Here is a 16,941-nt window from a genome sequence, read left to right as displayed (position 1 = left end):
AGTCCTGCTTCCTCTGGCCCTGCCCCCTTGGCACTGCCCAGGCATTGGGCAGTACTAAGATGCCCCTTGGGCATTGCCAGTTTTCCTCTTGGGCAGTGCCAGGAGGCCAGGCTGGTACTGCCCAGGGGGCACTCCCCTTACCCCCTACCTTCTACGGGGGCCTAAATGGCTTCAATTAGCTTCAGCGGGGTCGGCTACCTGTTTCCAGTTCGTGGGGAGCAGTAGTAAACCCCGCTGGAATGAACCACTCCTGGCCATGAGGCGGGGAGATGCTAGCGGGCCCGCAGATTTCAGTCCTGTTGGTTGAGGGATGTTGGCTGGGTCACTAAAGGGAAGACCCCGAATACCGCTAGGGGACATTTTAGATCCAAACTCAGAGAGCAATCGGGCCTCGGTTTTACACTTCATCTGAAAGATGGCACCTCTGGCAGTGCAGCACTCCTTCAGTACTGCACTGAAATGTCAGGAACAGCAAATTTCTGGACTAAGATAGTAACACACAACTTTCTATCTCAGAGGCAACCGTTCTAGCACTGAATCATGGCAGGAATCTTATTTATTTGAAAGGTTTCTGGCTCTAACACTGTGTCTGGAGGATGTGTGCATGGCTAAAGCTACATTCTCGTGGCTTACGGGACAATTCCCGGGGACTGTGATTGCGCTGGAGGGGGAGCGGAGGAGATTCGCCGGGATGCTGCCTGGGATGGCATATTTAAGTTACAGAGAGAGGTTGTGTAAACTTGGGCTATTTTTGTTGGAGCAGAGAAGACTGAGGGGCGACCTGATTGAGGTATACAAGATTATGAGAGACATGGACAAAGTGGATAAGAAGCAGCTGTTCCCCTTAGCTGAAGGATCAGTCACAAGGAGACATAGGTCCAAAGTGAGGGGCAGGGGGTTTAGGGGAGATGTGAGGAAAAACCTTTTTTTTACTCAGAGGATGGCAACAGTCTGGAATGCGCTGCCTGGGCGGGTGGTGGAGGCGGGATGCCTCACATCCTTTCAAAAGTATCTGGATGAGCACTTGGCACATCTTAACATTCAGTGCTATGGGCCAAATGCTAGCAGATGGGACCAGATGGGAGTTCAGGTATTTCTAATGTGTCGGTGCAGACTCGATGGGCCGAAGGGCCTCTTCTGTGCTGTATGATTCTGAGATTCTATGAACTCTCCAGTGATAGTGAAAGAGGTACAGCAAGTGTACCTCTCACAACTCTGCACACTAATGCCATTCACTGCCAATTTCATCTTACTCTCCAGCCTGCCTTTGACTTGCTGGGTACCAGATGGAGTCAATTATGATACAGAGCTTCACGAAGCTCGCTGGTTCCCCCCCTGTCTGCTTCCATGGAGATCACAGCACACTCAGGTAGTGTTCAGCATGTGCATCACGACCGGAATAGATGCTGTCTCTGGACAATATAATAACCAGCCAGTCTCCTCAGCAATGAAGTGGTTACATAACTATCCCTGCACACAACTATGTATACAAAAATATCTACTCCTTCTGACTAGTCACCCAATGTTTAGGATCTATCTTCTTTAATTTTAAGTTTATTTATTAGTGTCACAAATAGGCTTACATTAACACTGCAATGAAGTTACTGTGAAAATCCCCTAGTCGCCACACTCCAGTGCCTGTTTGGGTACACTGAGGGAGAATTTAGCATGGTCAATGCACCTATCCAGCACATCTTTCGGACTGTGGGAGGAAACCGGAGCACCTGGAGAAAACCCACGCAGACACGGGGAGAACGTGCAGACTCCACACAGACAGTGACCCAAGCAGGGAATTGAATCCGGGTCCCTGGCACAATGAGGCAGCAGTGCTAACCACTGTGCCCTCCTCTATTTAAATTTTTCATTTAGATAGTAATCCTACCAATACCTTTCCACTGCTATAAGGAGTATTTCTCTCGTATCTAATGTCATTATTAATTGCAGATTAATCACCATGTGTGGTCACATGGACATAGTCACCATTACAAATCAATATTTGAGACCATGCATCGTTGGCCAAATAAAGTAGTAGTGAAGAATTATTTAAGGTGCCACAAATAAGAAGACCTTCTGCAGGGGAGACGTTAATACTTGGAGAAAATATTTATCTGAAATCTTAAAAATTCAACAGCAAGATACAGTTAAAAAAACAGACGTCGTAGCTGTTCATTGTAATCAAAACAGGAACAGCTCCACTTGGCACAGGTGAAATGTTTTGTTAAATTTCTCGCTGTGTTGCAATGCTGAGTCATGACGTGGACATTGTTGGCATCTGAGTTTTTGGAGGTGCGGGAATGCTCACTCACAATCTCCTGACAAATTTCTGTTTGAACTCAACGTCCTGAAGGAAAAACGCTTCCCGCAGTGGGGTAACCTTTGACATCGTCTGAAGAAAACAAGGTGTCCTTGCGTCAAGTTACAGATACAAAAAAAAACGGTTTGTAACTGGGAACAATTTGGAGTGTCGCTGGGTAAATGCCCAGAGACTGAGCAGTGACTCGCACACAGACATAAAAGGACGCCTGCGCTATTTTAAGATTCTGCCCTCATTGACAGCCATTTGCTTTCATTTCTTATGGCCTCTCACACCAGCAGTCTGTTCATTTTCAATTGTGAACACTTAAAGAGTATAAATCTTTCCCCTCATACCGTTCTGACCTCCAACCATCTGTTGGCTGCTGACAGGAACAAGTAGGCTATGTTGTTGGCATCCGTGAGCTCGAGCATACGCTGTTTAAACCTGGCTTCATGTCTGCAACAGAACAGATTCATGTCTTCAGTTCACTCTGTGTCTCTGAGCTCCATATACAGCCTACATCCACAGCTTTGTACCCATTTTTAATTATTTCGCTTGCTGCGATAATAGAGTTCGAAAAAGATAGGAGGCTGAATTTCACGTTTGCCCGCCAGAGCTTTTTCTCCCAGAATCATAGAATCCTACAGTGTAGGAGGAGGCCATTCGGCCCATTGAGTCTGCACCGACAACTATCCCACCCAGGCCCTATCCCCGTAACTCCACATATTTACCCTCCTAATTCCTCTGACACTAAGAGCAAATTTATCACAGCCAATCAACTTAACCTGCACATTTTCCGACTGGCCCTCACACAGTAAAACATTCCGTTCTTGAGTTCAAAACCATTGCCCAGCACTAATTAAAGGCAATCACTGCTGGAAAACTGAAATAGAAATAAATTACGTGGGGAATACTCAGCAGATCTGCGGAGAGAGAAACAGAAGATTTTCTGACACCCCCATCACCCCTGATGTGTTTTCCAGTGGCAGAGATGGTTCACCATTAGCCACTGGCGGATTCTTCCTGTCCCGCCAATTTCTACAGCATTTTGTGTGCCTTGCCCATGCATTGCCAGGGAACCATCTTTGGGGGAGGAGTGGGGGGGTTCGTCTTTACTGGGACTAGATGGTCATGTCGGTGGCTGGAAAATCCAGCCCAGTGCTAACCTTTTATGAGATCTGAAGGCGGAGAGAAATAGAACAAAAGAACAAATAATAGTACAGCACAGGAATAGGCCCTTCGGCCCTCCACGCCTGCGCCAATCACATTGTCCAATCTAGACCAACCACCTATATCCCTCTATTCCCCGCCTGTTATATGTCTGTCCAGATAAGTCTTAAATGTCACTAATGTGTCTGCCTCAATCACCTCACCTGACAGCACATTCCAGGCCCCCACCACTCTCTGTGTAAAAAACTTCCCCCGCACATCTCCAATGAACATTTCCCCCCCTTACCATGAACTTGTGCTCCCTTGTAATTATCATTTCTGTCCTGGGAAAAAGCTTCCAACTGTTCACCCTATCCATACCCCTCATAATTTTATAAACTTCTATAAAGCCACCCCTCAGCCTTCATCATGCCAAGGAGAACAATCCCAGTTTATTCAATCTCTCCTCATAGCTAATACCCTCCATACCAGGCAATATCCTGGTAAACCTCTTCTGTACTCTCTCCAAAGCATTCACATCTTTCTGGTAGTGTGGTGACCAGAATTGGACACAGTATTCCAAATGTGGTCTAACCCAACATTTTATACAACTGTAACATAATTTGCCAACTTTTATATTCGATGCCCCGTCTCACGAAGGCAAGCATGCCATAGAAACCATAGAATCCCTACAGTGCAGAAGGAGGCCATTTGGCCCATCGAGTCTGCACCGACCACAATCCCACCCAGGCCCTATTCCCATAACCCCTCAATATTAACCCTGCTAATCCCCCTAACACTAGGGTCAACATAGCATGGCCAATTCACCTAACCCGCACATCCTTGGACTGTGGGAGGGAACCGGAGCACCCGGAGGAAACCCACGCAGACACGGGGAGAATGTGCAGACTCCGCACAGACAGTGACCCAAGTCGGGAATCGAACTTGGGTCCCGGGCGCTGTGAGGCAGCAGTGCTAACCACTGTGCCATTCATATGCTTTCTTCACCACCTATGCCACCTGGGCTGCCACTTTTAAGGATCTGAGGACCTGCACATGCGCACATGTAAGCGTTCTTAAGCTAGTACAAAGTGGGGAGAGGCAGGAAGCACAAACGAGATTCACTTTGACCTGAAATTTTCCTTAACCTTAGTCTGTCGCTACTGGGTTGTGCTTTTTGATTTAGGGTGCTCCTTTGAGCATGATCACCTCTCCCACCCACCCCGTTATATGCCCTTCCGTCCTCCTCTCTGAGAAGTCACGGCAAGCCTACGATCAGTCTCTGCCTCGCCTGACGTCCTGCCCTGCCAAATAATCCCCCCACATGCCTGTGGGCTTAGTGTTGACACGGCCCCTATCCAATGCAAATGAGCAGCACGATCTCAGGAAGTCAGTCCCTACGTTCACTGGCACGCCCGGTAACACATCTGGAGTGGTCGTCACTTAAAGACCTTTGCAGATTGTGACAGACACAACTCAAAATGGGAAGATCACAATGCAGCACTCTCATCCCAAACTTGCAATTACCATCTTACCGGAACGCTCTGATCGTTGTAAGTCCTTCTGTGGTTTCAGAGAAGTGGCACAGTAGAGGTAACTGCGTGCTGTCATCCAGTTCCTGGAGATCCCTTCATTCAGAAAGGAAGAGTTAAGACAGCACAACGTATTGCACCTATTAATGCACAGGGTAGCAAGTCATTTCAGATTAAGAAGATTAGACAGTCATGTAGCAAAGGGAGAGAGGCTTTGATGGGGATTTTAACTTTCTTATAGATTGGGATAAGCAGACCAACACATGTCAAAACAGGATGAATTTCCTGAGTGTATCCAGGATAAATTTTATCAACAACACATTTGGAAGCACTATCCATTGTATCATGGTTTAATTGGGTCCATCCTTGCCTCCGCCTCAGAGGATTGTGGGTTCAAGGTTAATGGACAAAACATGCTGGCCTCACTTAAATAACACGTACCCTCCACTAACTGGAGGCTGGAGCCACAGAGGAGAAGGGACTGTGGAATGAAGAGTAAAGTGAGGATCCAGACCTCAGGGCAGGGGAGGAGATTAGACATTGGGGGAATGTTAAAGTTAACAAAAGTATTTTCATTGGATGGAGAGGTGGAAATATTTGTTCTGATTTATATTAGATGTTGGGTGGAATTTTCCAAAACAAAAATGGCGAAGTGTCAGGTTCTGACTGAAAACCGATGTGTTTCTCTCCAGAAACACAGCCAGGTTTTCTGACCAGATCTTCAGACACTCTGTCAAAAAAGAATCAACAGCATGGTTTGTGCTGTCACTATGATGGGGCAGAGTCGTCTGATAGAGTTGGCAAGGTCTGCTCCACAGAGACCAGATGCTGTGTTTATAGGGTGCCACTCTGAAAATAACAGGCTCCCTCCCAAAACCCTCAGTCATGGAAGACACACCCGCCGCCCCCACACCCTCCACAAGCCTCGGATTACCATCCCCTCCATGGAAGTACTGGGGGCACTTTCCCCCTCTCTCCCCCCCCCCAATGCCAATGCGCACTGCTCTCTCCCTCCCATCACACATAAGGTGAACCTACTCCCCACCAATGGAACAGTGTAACCCTCCCCCTGGCAGTATCTAACTCAGTACCCACTTCATTGCCCCTTGGCAGTGCCCCAGGTGGCAGGGGACAATGCCCAGCCTTGGCTCTCAACCCGTGGGGGCCTCCAGGCACCTCCGGGTGTGGTCATCTTGACTGTTTTTTCTGAAAACCTGTAGTGAATCATGCTGGTGGAGGTGGAGGGGAAGCGGGGGTGGGGTGGGGGAATGAATGTCGTAAGTTTAAGTTTAATTATTACAAATAGACTTCACCTTCAATGAAGTTACTGTGAAAATCCCCTAGTCGCCACACTCCGGTGCCTGTTCAGGTACACTGAGGGAGAATTTAACATGGCCAATGAACCTAACCAGCATATCTTTCAGACTGGGGGAGGAAACTGAAGCACACGATAGAAACCCACGCAAACACGGGGAGAACGTGCAGACTCCACACAGACAGTGACCCAAGCCGGGAATCGAACCCAGGTCCCTGGCGCTGTGAGGCAGCAGTGCTAACCACTGTGCCACTGTGTAATTAATTATACTTAAATTAAGGCAAATCATGGTTCAAGTTAGTATAATGTCGCCGATGGATGTGGGATGTAATATCTCACACCAAGACCTCACCAGTGCACAGCCCATTATGGCCCTCACGTGAGATTTAGCGGCCATAACAGGATTTGTGCCCACGGCGAACAGGTACATTAAATCCCACCTGTTCATTTTGCGATTTCTTTTTTTTTTAAACCTGCGTCCAGTTCATTTGGCAGAAAGGCAAAAATTGGCCAGTGAAAGGTTTTTGGAAGAAATATTCCTCAATTTTATTGGTTTACATTTTGGATTTTATTGTTAGATTTTCCTCAGTCTTCATAGTTACAGAGATATATTTATTTTCATCCATCTATAAAGTGCTGCAGTTAAACAGTGAGGCTGGCATAAATGAAATGCTAGTTAAACAGCCAATTTTATAAAGAAAGAAACCTCCTCCAGCAATGCAGGTGAGCCCCATCCCGACAATTTGGAGTATGCTTCCCAAATTTTGACCAAGGGACCTGGGAATCTGCTCCAACAATAACACCTGAGATCCAGGCCATGAGATCTTTCTTTGTGATGGATGAATCTTATTGAAACTTACACAATACTGAAAGGCTGCATAGAGTGGACGTGGAGAAGATGTTTCGATTAGTAGGAGAGAGTGGGATCCGAGGGCACAGCCTCAGAGTAAAGGGATGACCCTTTAGAACCGAGATGAGGAGGAATTTCTTCAGCCAGAGGGTGCTGAATCTGTGGAATTCATTGCCACAGAAGGTTGTGGAGGCCGGGTCATTGAGTGTATTTAGGACAGAGATAGATAGGTTCTTGAATGGTAAGAGATCAAAGGTTACGGGGAAAAGTCGGGAGAATGGGGCTGAAAAGCTTATCAGCCATGATTGAATGGCAGAATAGACCCAAAGGGCCGAATGGCCTAATTCTGCTCCTATATCTTATGATGCAATGAAAGCAATTAAAAGGGACTTGCTCACTGTGAAAACTGGTTGCATCTCATCTGTGTGAGGTCATCTCATGACATTGTATGAGTCTTAAGCGGCAAGGAAGGGTTTAGATCTAGTTCAGAAAATAACGCATTTGATTGCTACTTACTTTGAGGCAACCCGGAAGTACTTCTGTATAAAGTAAAAGGCAACAACAAAGGGCAATAAAGCGGTGAAGAAGATTGGCGTGACGTACACAATCACACCTATTGCTGATAGGCACAGGAAGGTTGATCTAGTTAAGGATTCCAGAGTTGGTGGGATATGCTAAAATAAAGAAAGAAAGACTTATTTATACAGTTCTGCTCATGATCACCAGATGTCTCAAAGCAGTTCCTTCATCAATTAAGTAGTTCTGAAGTGCAGTCACTGTTGTAATGAGGGAACAGGGCAGGGAATTTGTGCACAGCAAGCTCCCACAAACAGCATTGTGATAATGAACAGATAATCTGTTATCTTTTAATATATATTGAAGGAAAAATATTGATCATGACACTTGGAGTAACTCCCCCGTTCTTCAAAATAGTGCTCATGGGGTGTTTTAAGCCCACTTGAGAGAGCAGGGAGGGCCTCGTTTTATTGCCTTTATTGCCAAAGGAAAGCACCTCTGACAGCGCTGCACTCCCACAGTATGACACTGGAGTGTCAGTCTGGATTCGGTGCTCAACTCCTGGTGCGAGACTAGATTCTACAACAAAGGTAGTGCACAAACTGGCTGCCACATTTCCAACATTACAACAGTGACTACATTTCTCTCTATCTGCCCGATCAAATCCTTAATCATGCTAAACACCCCAATTAGATCATTCATTAATCTTCTGTACCCAAGTGCTAACAAGGTCAGTCTACGTAATCTGTCAGAGTACCAGGGAGAAAGGTATTTAACATTCACACCTGATCTATTACTGGGCCGATTATAAATCTCATCTCACAAGGTTACATTTCTGGTGGTAAAACATCATTCATCTATAGTTGAATTGTGGAATCCATCAAATCTCTTACAGCTCCATGAAAATAGTCAGACTACCCGCGGGAAAGAGGCAATAAATACCAAACATTGACATTAACAATGAACGAGTTAATGGATGACTCTATTAAATCAGCTGTATTATGCTTCAATGGGGGAAGCTGCAGAGACAGCAATGACATTACTTAGCACGAACATCACAGCTATCTAAATCACAAACGGTCCGGAACAACTGATTCAGCTCAGAACCCATACAGAGTTTCTCTTATCAATATTTATTTTGTTCTTCCTGACTGCCGATTCATATCTCTGGCCTCTTCATTTTATGAGCCGGAGTCTACACATTGCTTCGTGATCTCAAATGCACTATCAGTTTTGGCTGACTGGCTGATTACCCATACTCACATCAAGGAGATTGCCATGTGTTGCAAAGTTGGTGTTTGTAAAATTATAAAAAATTGCAAAATGCTAAGAGGTGAAAGTATTATGTAGTCACTTTAAAAGGTAGGTTTCTTTTGTACTTAGAGTTTTCTAAAAAAAAAGAGAGAGGTGCATGCAGTACACAGACTGAAACAATTATGTTGAGAGGCTAGGCAGTACTGTTGCCAAGACAACAGGCTGTTTTTTGAATTTTAACCAATCAATTTAAAATAGGCATTTGAATAACAGCAGCCTATCAGATTTGAATTTAATATTTTGGTAACTTGTAAACCAATCCTATTGTGGGGATGTTGCTAAGTCATCAAGGATTTATCAACCAGCTCCCAGCTCCAGAGAGCCAGCCAGCAACTGCCTCTGCCACAGTTCATAGCTGCACTTATGCCTTAAAAGAAAGCCTAATCTTGATAGTAAAGACAGAAGAAATCAACAAAGAAGACAGAAGATTCCGGAAGATAAAACCTAGTTGTATTTTGAGAGTGACTAAAAATTCTATTTTTTTTTGTTAATAAGTGGGAATTGTATTTATCTAAACAGCATTCCATTAGAATCGTGTTTTATTCGGTTTGTTAATATTTAGTTAAAATGTTCACTGTTAGATAAATAAAGTGTTACTTATTGATTTTACAGAAAGAGTCTCAGGTATTTATTTTGATTTAACCACTAGAAGTTGCAGATCGTGCTAATTCTCACACAGTTTAACAGATTATGAGGCGAGATACTCTGCTTTGAGTGATTGCGTGTTAGTTCTCAAAGAGGAGCTCAACCTCCCCTTCATAACACATGGTTTTGAGTATGGGATCAGATTGTGGGATGCCAAATACCATCCCAATGTAGCCCAATGGATTGAAGCCCATCAATATTGGACTGCCCCAGTCACCAGTAAGGAAAGTACAGTGTAGTCATGGGGAGGTGGGGGGGCGGCTGGGGTTTGAATGATCATCCAGGATCACACAGGGCTGAGGTCCCAGGCAATGCTTCCTGTAATTTTCCTTAGCCATACACGGGTTTGCTTGTTGCACTAAGATCAAGGCAAAATACTGTGAATGCTGGAATCTGAAGCAAAAACAGAAAATGCTGGAAAATCTCAGCAGTTCTGACAGCATCTGTGGAGAGAGAATAGAGCAAATGTTTCGAGTCTGGATCATCCAGACTGAAAACGTTGGCTCTATTCCCTCTCCACAGTTGCAGTCAGACCAGCTGAGATTTTCCAGCATTTTCTGTTTTTGTTGCTTGTTGCTCTGCCTGGTCTCTTTCAGGTTGTCACATGGTCATGCATACACGCATCTTAAAGGGACTGCAGCTTGTGCTCAGATTGCTTGTCACAAGGTAGTAATCTCCAGAATGCCGTACAGCAGGCACGCCAGCACAATGTTGGGAATATCGGTCCTAAGGCAATAGTGGCCCTGATTCTTTTAATGGGCCTGGGAGAGACAGAAGTACTATTTCCAGACTAATTTGCTGGGGTTTCTTGACTCCACTGCTTGCAGAGCTGGGTGGAATGTGCCCATTGCAGCCTGAAATGAAGTCCTGGAAGTACATTAATGCCCATTAGATTGAAAATAGCAATCTAAGGGCCATCAGCCCTATACTGAGGCCTTTACCAATTCATGAATACCAAAGAATATATGTAAGTTGACTCAGTAAACCTTCATCTTCCTTATTGAACTACCACTCAGGCCATGATTCACATTTCAAAATAACTAGACACTCAAAAGCAACAAGGGAAATTTTGACACATATACAAGATAATTACTGGATTATATTTCTACATGAGTCAACCCATTTTTAGTGCTAAACCTTTGTTGTTGACATTTAAGATCATTTTCACTTCCACTCCTATCTTCACACAGACTGGTATTAGAAGGTATTACGTGATCGAGTGAAAGATTTCAGTGAAGAAATGCTAAATGCTTCATCTTCACTGCTCCATACAAATCTTCACAGCTCGATACAAATCAAGACAAGAACTCAATGTCAAGGAATGACATGAAGTGATCAACAACACATCGTCAGGTTGTAGTGATCTAGGTTTTCCATTTGCAAAGCAATATGGAGGAAGATGTAAGCATTTGAGACTGTAATAATATTCTAGTGTTTTCATACTCACAGTTCTTGTTGGCGTTAGATTTGGAAATACATTTTCATCTTTTCTTCAAACCCCAATTACACATTGTTAAAATTGATCTTTTAACTGTGATTTAATTTAATGATGAGAGGACAAAGAGGGGCAACCATCCATAAAATGCAATTTCTGACAGCACTTATATCTACATCAAAGCCCAATGTGAAGTCAGGCCAGTTCATGTTCCAGAGTTTCATTCCTGAATGGGCACTGAGCACTGTGACCCAATAATATCAATTCACTCCATAAGTTTGGATAGTTTGAATATTATTAATGCACAGGCAACATTCAAGGCAGAGAACAACTTTAACCTTTTAATAATCATTACTGAAGATTTTAGCCTATTTGAAATCCTGGAATTCTATTAGACCCTGTTGAAGTAGTCATGGCTCAAATGCATGTTCCATTTTCTCTCTCTCTACCTTCCCGCACCCAGACAGTGTAAAGGTCAGACCATGTGCACACATACACACACTCCCTGTACATGTTTGGACTGTGGGAGGAAACCGGAGCGCCCAGGGGAAACCCATACAGACACGGGGAGGGTGTGCAAACTCCACAGAGACATCCACCCAAGTCTGGAATTGAACTCGGGTCCCTGGCGCTGTGAGACAGTAGTGCTAACCACTGTGCCACCATTAAGGGCACAGAGCTTCCTCAAACACCATTATAATTACATTGGAACAGGAGGAGATCACTCAGCCCACTAAGCCTGTGTGGCCATTTGATTAGATCATGGTTAAACTATACCACAGCTGTATTCACCCAGATTGATTATGTCCCCTTCTTGTCCTGGATTCCTGTATCAGAGGAAATCTATTTATCCTACCAAATCCTTAATCATCTCAAATACCTTAATTAGATCAGCCTTTAGTCTCTCATACTCAGCTGGCTACAAGTCCCCCCAATGCAACCTATTCACCAGATATTTAACATACATACCTGATCTATTATGTTTGTATCGGCAGAGAAACGATTGAGAATTTGACCCAGAGGCGTTGAGTCAAAGAACCTGAAGAATTGGAAAACAAAGACTACATAAGTAAACAATGTGAAGATCAAAGTGTCGATGAATTGCAAACATACAACCTCAAGGTGCATGAAACTCTAAGACATTGCCACATTAGTTACAAAGCAACATGAGGGGATGAGGGGAACCCAATTGAAACTTACAGAATACTAGATAGAGTGGACGTGGAGTGGATGCTTCCAATAGTAGGAGAGACTAGAACTCAAGGGCACAACCTCAGAGTGAAGGAACGCTCCTTTAAAACTGAGATGAGAAGGAATTTTGTCAGCCAGATTGTGGTGAACCTGTGGAACTCGTTGCCAGAGGGCTGTGGAGGCCAGGTCATTGAGTGTCCTTAAGACAGAGATAGATAGGTTCTTGATCAATAAGGGGATCAGGGGTTATGGGGAGAAGGCAGGAGAATGGGGGTGAGAATCATATCAGCCATGATTGAATGGTGGAGCAGACTCGATGGGCTGAGTGGCCTAATTCTGCTCCTATATATTATGATCTTACGACAATAACTGCTGGCCAGCCAGCGACACCCATGTCCCATGAATGAATAAAAAGAAACATTTATATAAACCATGGGTTATTTCTGAGATGTGATAAGACATTATGCAATTAGGAGCATAAGAATTGTCAGATGACAAAAGTCCAAGGTTCATCGGGTTTGCCTGCTACCTTTCTGGTAGCTACATCGATTGTGGAATTGAAGTGCAAAGTTTTCTTTTTAATGTCAATCCTTGATATCATAATGCTCCGATTATTTCCCCACAGGTACTGGTTTCCAAAATTAGCTGTGAAGGCATAACATTACAGGGCAGATTTGATAGAAGTATTCAAAACCAGGAGGGATCTGGGCAGAGGGAGAAACTGCACCCACCCATAAAAGGATCGAGAAAAAGGCACAGAATTAAAGCAATTCAAATAAATAAAAACGGCATGAGGAGGAACCTCTTCATGCAGCGGGTGGTTAGGCTCTGGAATGTTCTGCCGGAGTGTGGGTGGAGGCAGGTTCAATTATTTTTTATTCGTTCATGGGACATGGGCATTGCTGGCTGGTCCAGCATTTATTGCCCATCTCTGAGGGCAATTTATGAGTCAACCACATTGCTGTGGCTTTAGAGTCACACATAGGCCAGACCAGGTAAGGACAGCAGATTTCCTTCCCTAAAAGACATTAGTGAACCAGATGGGGTTTTACAACAATTGACAATGGTTTCATGGTCATTGTTAGACTTTTAATTTCAGACATTTTTTTTACTGAGTTCAAATTTCACCATTTGCAGTGGTGGGATTTGAACCTGGGGCCCCCAGGACATTAACCCTGGGTCTCTGGGTTACTAGTCCAGTGACAACAGAACTAGACCACTGCCTTCCCAGAAATTGAAACATTCAGAAGGGAATTAGACTGTTATCTGAAAAGGAAGAATGTGCAGAGTTACGGGAAGAAGGTGGGAGAATGGCACTGAGTGAATTGCTCATTCGGAGAGACAGCGCAGAGTGTCACGTGGCCTCCTTCTGCTCTGTATCAATTTTGTGATTCTGAGGACAGAGGTGAAACCAATTCCCCTCAGCGTGGAGGAGATAACAGGCCACAAAGTAGTGACCACCCTCTGCAATGGAATATGGTACAGACAGCATGAAAGGCTGCCGGAGGTCAGAAGGATTAGCAAGCACAAGTAAAATCAGAGTCATAGAATCCCTACAGTGCAGGAGGAGGCCATTCAGTCCATCGAGACTTCACCAACCACAATTCCACCCAGGCCCCATTCCCATAACCCCATGCATTTACCCTAGCTCGTCCCCCTGACACTATGGAGCAATTTAGCATGGCCAACCCACCTAACCCCCACATCTTTGGACTGTGGGAGGAAACCGGAGGAAACCCACGAAGACATGGGGAGAATGTGCAAACTCCACACAGACAGTGACCCAAGCCGGGAATCGAACCCGGGTCCCTGGCGCTGTGAGGCAGCAGTGCTAACCACTGCGCCACCGTACCACCCTAAACCTTAATGACCTTAACCGTTTCATTATCACGAAAACATTTGTAAAGGATGGAAGTGGACAAATTATAACAATAGCACCCAGACACTCCTTTTAGTTCATCTCCCTTGTTAAAAATTGATGCGAGGACGCCAGCAGGACACAACAGAACAGGTCGCCTATTGGGAAACAAGTCCAGGCAAAAGTAAGGTAAAGTTGCCATAGTCCCAGATGACCATACGTTGCTCTCCCCTTTGAGGGGAAGAGCTGACTTAATCTGAGGATCGCCACACCTCAGATGAGGAACAAGATTGAGAAGGCGGAACTTTCATGCAAAATCTCAGCCGGAATGGGAACTGAACACATGCTGTTGGCATCGCTCTGCATCACTAACCAGCTGTCCAGCCAACTGAGCTAACCAACTCCCCAAGCTGGGGATAATGTGATTAACTTGGAAGTTCATAGAATCTTACAGTGCAGAAGAAGGCCATTCAGCCCATCGAGTCTGCACTGACCACAATCCCACCAGGCCCGATCCCCATAACCCCCAATGCATTTACCATAGCTGGTCTCCCTGACACTAAGAGGCAATTTAGCAAGGCCAACCCACCTAACCCGCACATCTTTGGAGTGTCAGAGGAAACCGGAGCACTCGGAGGAAACCGGAGCACTCGGAGGAAACCCATGCGGACACGGGGAGAGTGTGCAAACTCCACACAGACAGTGACCCAAGCCGGGAATTGAACCCCGGTCCCTGGCGCTGTGAGTCACCTGAGGAAGGAGCAGCGCTCCAAAAGCTCGTGATTCCAAATAAACCTGTTGGACTTTAACCTGGCGTTGTGAGACTTCTTACTGTGCCCACCCCAGTCCAATGCTGGCATCTCCACACCATGGCTGAGTCAGCAGTGCTAACCACTGTGCCACCGTTCACGCCTAGATCAGTGGAAAATATTCTGCTTCATCCAGCAAGTATTCGTCACTGTAATCTCCTCAAAATGTACAACCCTCCCACTGCATTCCTCTAATTGTAGCCCCCTCAGCATCTTTAATTTCCTTACCAACACCACTTCTGGGTCATGCTTTCAACTGTCTAGGCCCTAAACCCCGAAATAACCTTCTTAATCCTCTCAGACTCTCTGTTTTATTATCTACCTCTTTGACCAAACCTTTAGTCATCTACCCTTACGGCACCTCAATATGACTCAGAAATTTTTGTTACAACACTCTGGAAGCACATTAGGATGTAGGTTAAAGATGCCATATAAACATCGCTTACAGTTCTGACACTCATGAAGAATTATAAATGAAATTGAGGATCAGGTTCCAGCTTACCTCACTGGTGCTAAGATGATCTTGTTTAGAAGATTACGGTGGAGATTTTTGGCCGCTGTTAGACCCATCCATTCCACGGTCAGAGATGTGATGAGGCACAGTATGATCCCAATACTGCACAGGATGCTGTACCACATTTTGTAGTAATTTTGATCAATCTAAGGGGAAAACATTTGTGGATTACAAAGTTGGTAAAGAGCAGAGTAGTTTTGACCTTTCATAATTTAGCCTGATCGGTGAGGATGACAACCTGATCATCCAATGATAGGGTGATATTCTGGAGTGTGGAACCACATCATCAGAATCCAAAAACCTCTTATCAACTGTAATGGCCTCAGTGAGGCCCATGAGGTTGGCCTCTTGGAGTATGAGCTCCCTGATTGAGGTAATGATTGGACCTTGTGGAGTCCGTGGGACATGCCTATGTGGAATGTTATAGGCTGCACAACTTCTTTTGTTTTCTCAAAAACGTTTTGTTGATGTTTTGTTTGTACTTCAGTCTCAGACTCCTGATCTACAGACACCCGGTGCGAGGGGGGAGGGGGGGTGGAGAATGGAGGACCTCCTAACCTGCTCCTGGGCCTGGCAAAACTTGCCATAAACAGGTCCAGGCAGTGGGCGACCGAGGAGTTGTCCGACCCGAATGTCTGCCCCTCTACCATGGCTATATTTGCTGCCAGGTGTCCCTGGAGAGAGAGCATGTGGTGTCTGAGGGCACCGTTAATGTCTTTCATGCCCACTGGGCACCACAGGGACTGGGGTGTATTATTGACCCCTTTAATCACATTTTGATTTGATGTTATAAGTTTCCTGTCCACTTTGTCCTTTATTTCGGGCGGTTCCCTTCCTTTTGGGAGCTGCCCATTTTAATTTGTCCCCTCGTTAATTAGAGTTAGTTTATTTGGTTGGCCAAAAAGAGCGGTAATGATTGCCTGCCTGACCAGGAACTCTGACCTGTGTACATACTGAGGAATGTCAGGGCTACTGACACTCTGGACTCTGACTTTGTACCTGAAGCACTTTCAGGAGGGGAAGTGAGTTTGTAAATAAAGGGAATCTGGCGAAGGGAGACCGGCCTCTGAGGAGTTATTTCATTAACCAAACTGCTTTTTAAAGAGTAGGCAAAAGAGAAAACGCTGGAAAATCTCAGCAGGTCTGGCAGCATCTGTAAGGAGAGAAAAGAGCTGACGTTTCGAGTCCAGATGACCCTTTGCCAAAGTTTGTCAAAGCTTTGACAAAGGGTCATCTGGACTCGAAACATCAGCTCTTTTCTCTCCTTACAGATGCTGCCAGACCTGTTGACATTTTCCAGCATTTTCTCTTTTGTTTTCAGATTCCAGCATCCGCAGTAATTTGCTTTTATATTTTAAAGAGTAGGAATGATTGTCAGTGCTGTTATCACATTGAATATTCGAACGCTCCCTTTTCAAACACCTCCCTAGACTATTGATCACGATGATATTTCTATTAAAGTACAATTTATTCTAAGTGTAGTAAATGTTCATCGCTACCCATGGGAATTTGAAAGT

At 44.9% G+C, this 16,941-nt stretch overlaps 1 protein-coding gene across 4 annotated transcripts in view; it reads right to left on the bottom strand.

Moving 5' to 3' along the window:
- The window catches only part of LOC144507873 (ATP-binding cassette sub-family C member 9-like), a 214,064-nt gene that overhangs the window by 46,583 nt on the left and 150,540 nt on the right, over nt 1-16,941 (bottom strand). For all 4 annotated transcript variants that reach the window (XM_078235306.1, XM_078235308.1, XM_078235309.1 and 1 more), the window contains 5 exons: nt 15,413-15,570; nt 12,022-12,091; nt 7,659-7,816; nt 4,981-5,073; nt 2,650-2,752 (listed from right to left, as the gene is read on the bottom strand). In XM_078235306.1, the coding sequence (XP_078091432.1) occupies nt 2,650-2,752; nt 4,981-5,073; nt 7,659-7,816; nt 12,022-12,091; nt 15,413-15,570 (582 nt within the window). The remainder of the gene's footprint in view (nt 1-2,649; nt 2,753-4,980; nt 5,074-7,658; nt 7,817-12,021; nt 12,092-15,412; nt 15,571-16,941) is intronic.

The sequence above is a fragment of the Mustelus asterias genome, chromosome 19 (assembly GCF_964213995.1).
Source record: "Mustelus asterias chromosome 19, sMusAst1.hap1.1, whole genome shotgun sequence".
Lineage (NCBI taxonomy): Eukaryota > Metazoa > Chordata > Chondrichthyes > Carcharhiniformes > Triakidae > Mustelus > Mustelus asterias.
Note: the sequence above shows the minus strand (reverse complement) of the source record. Positions and strands in the feature narration are given on the sequence as shown.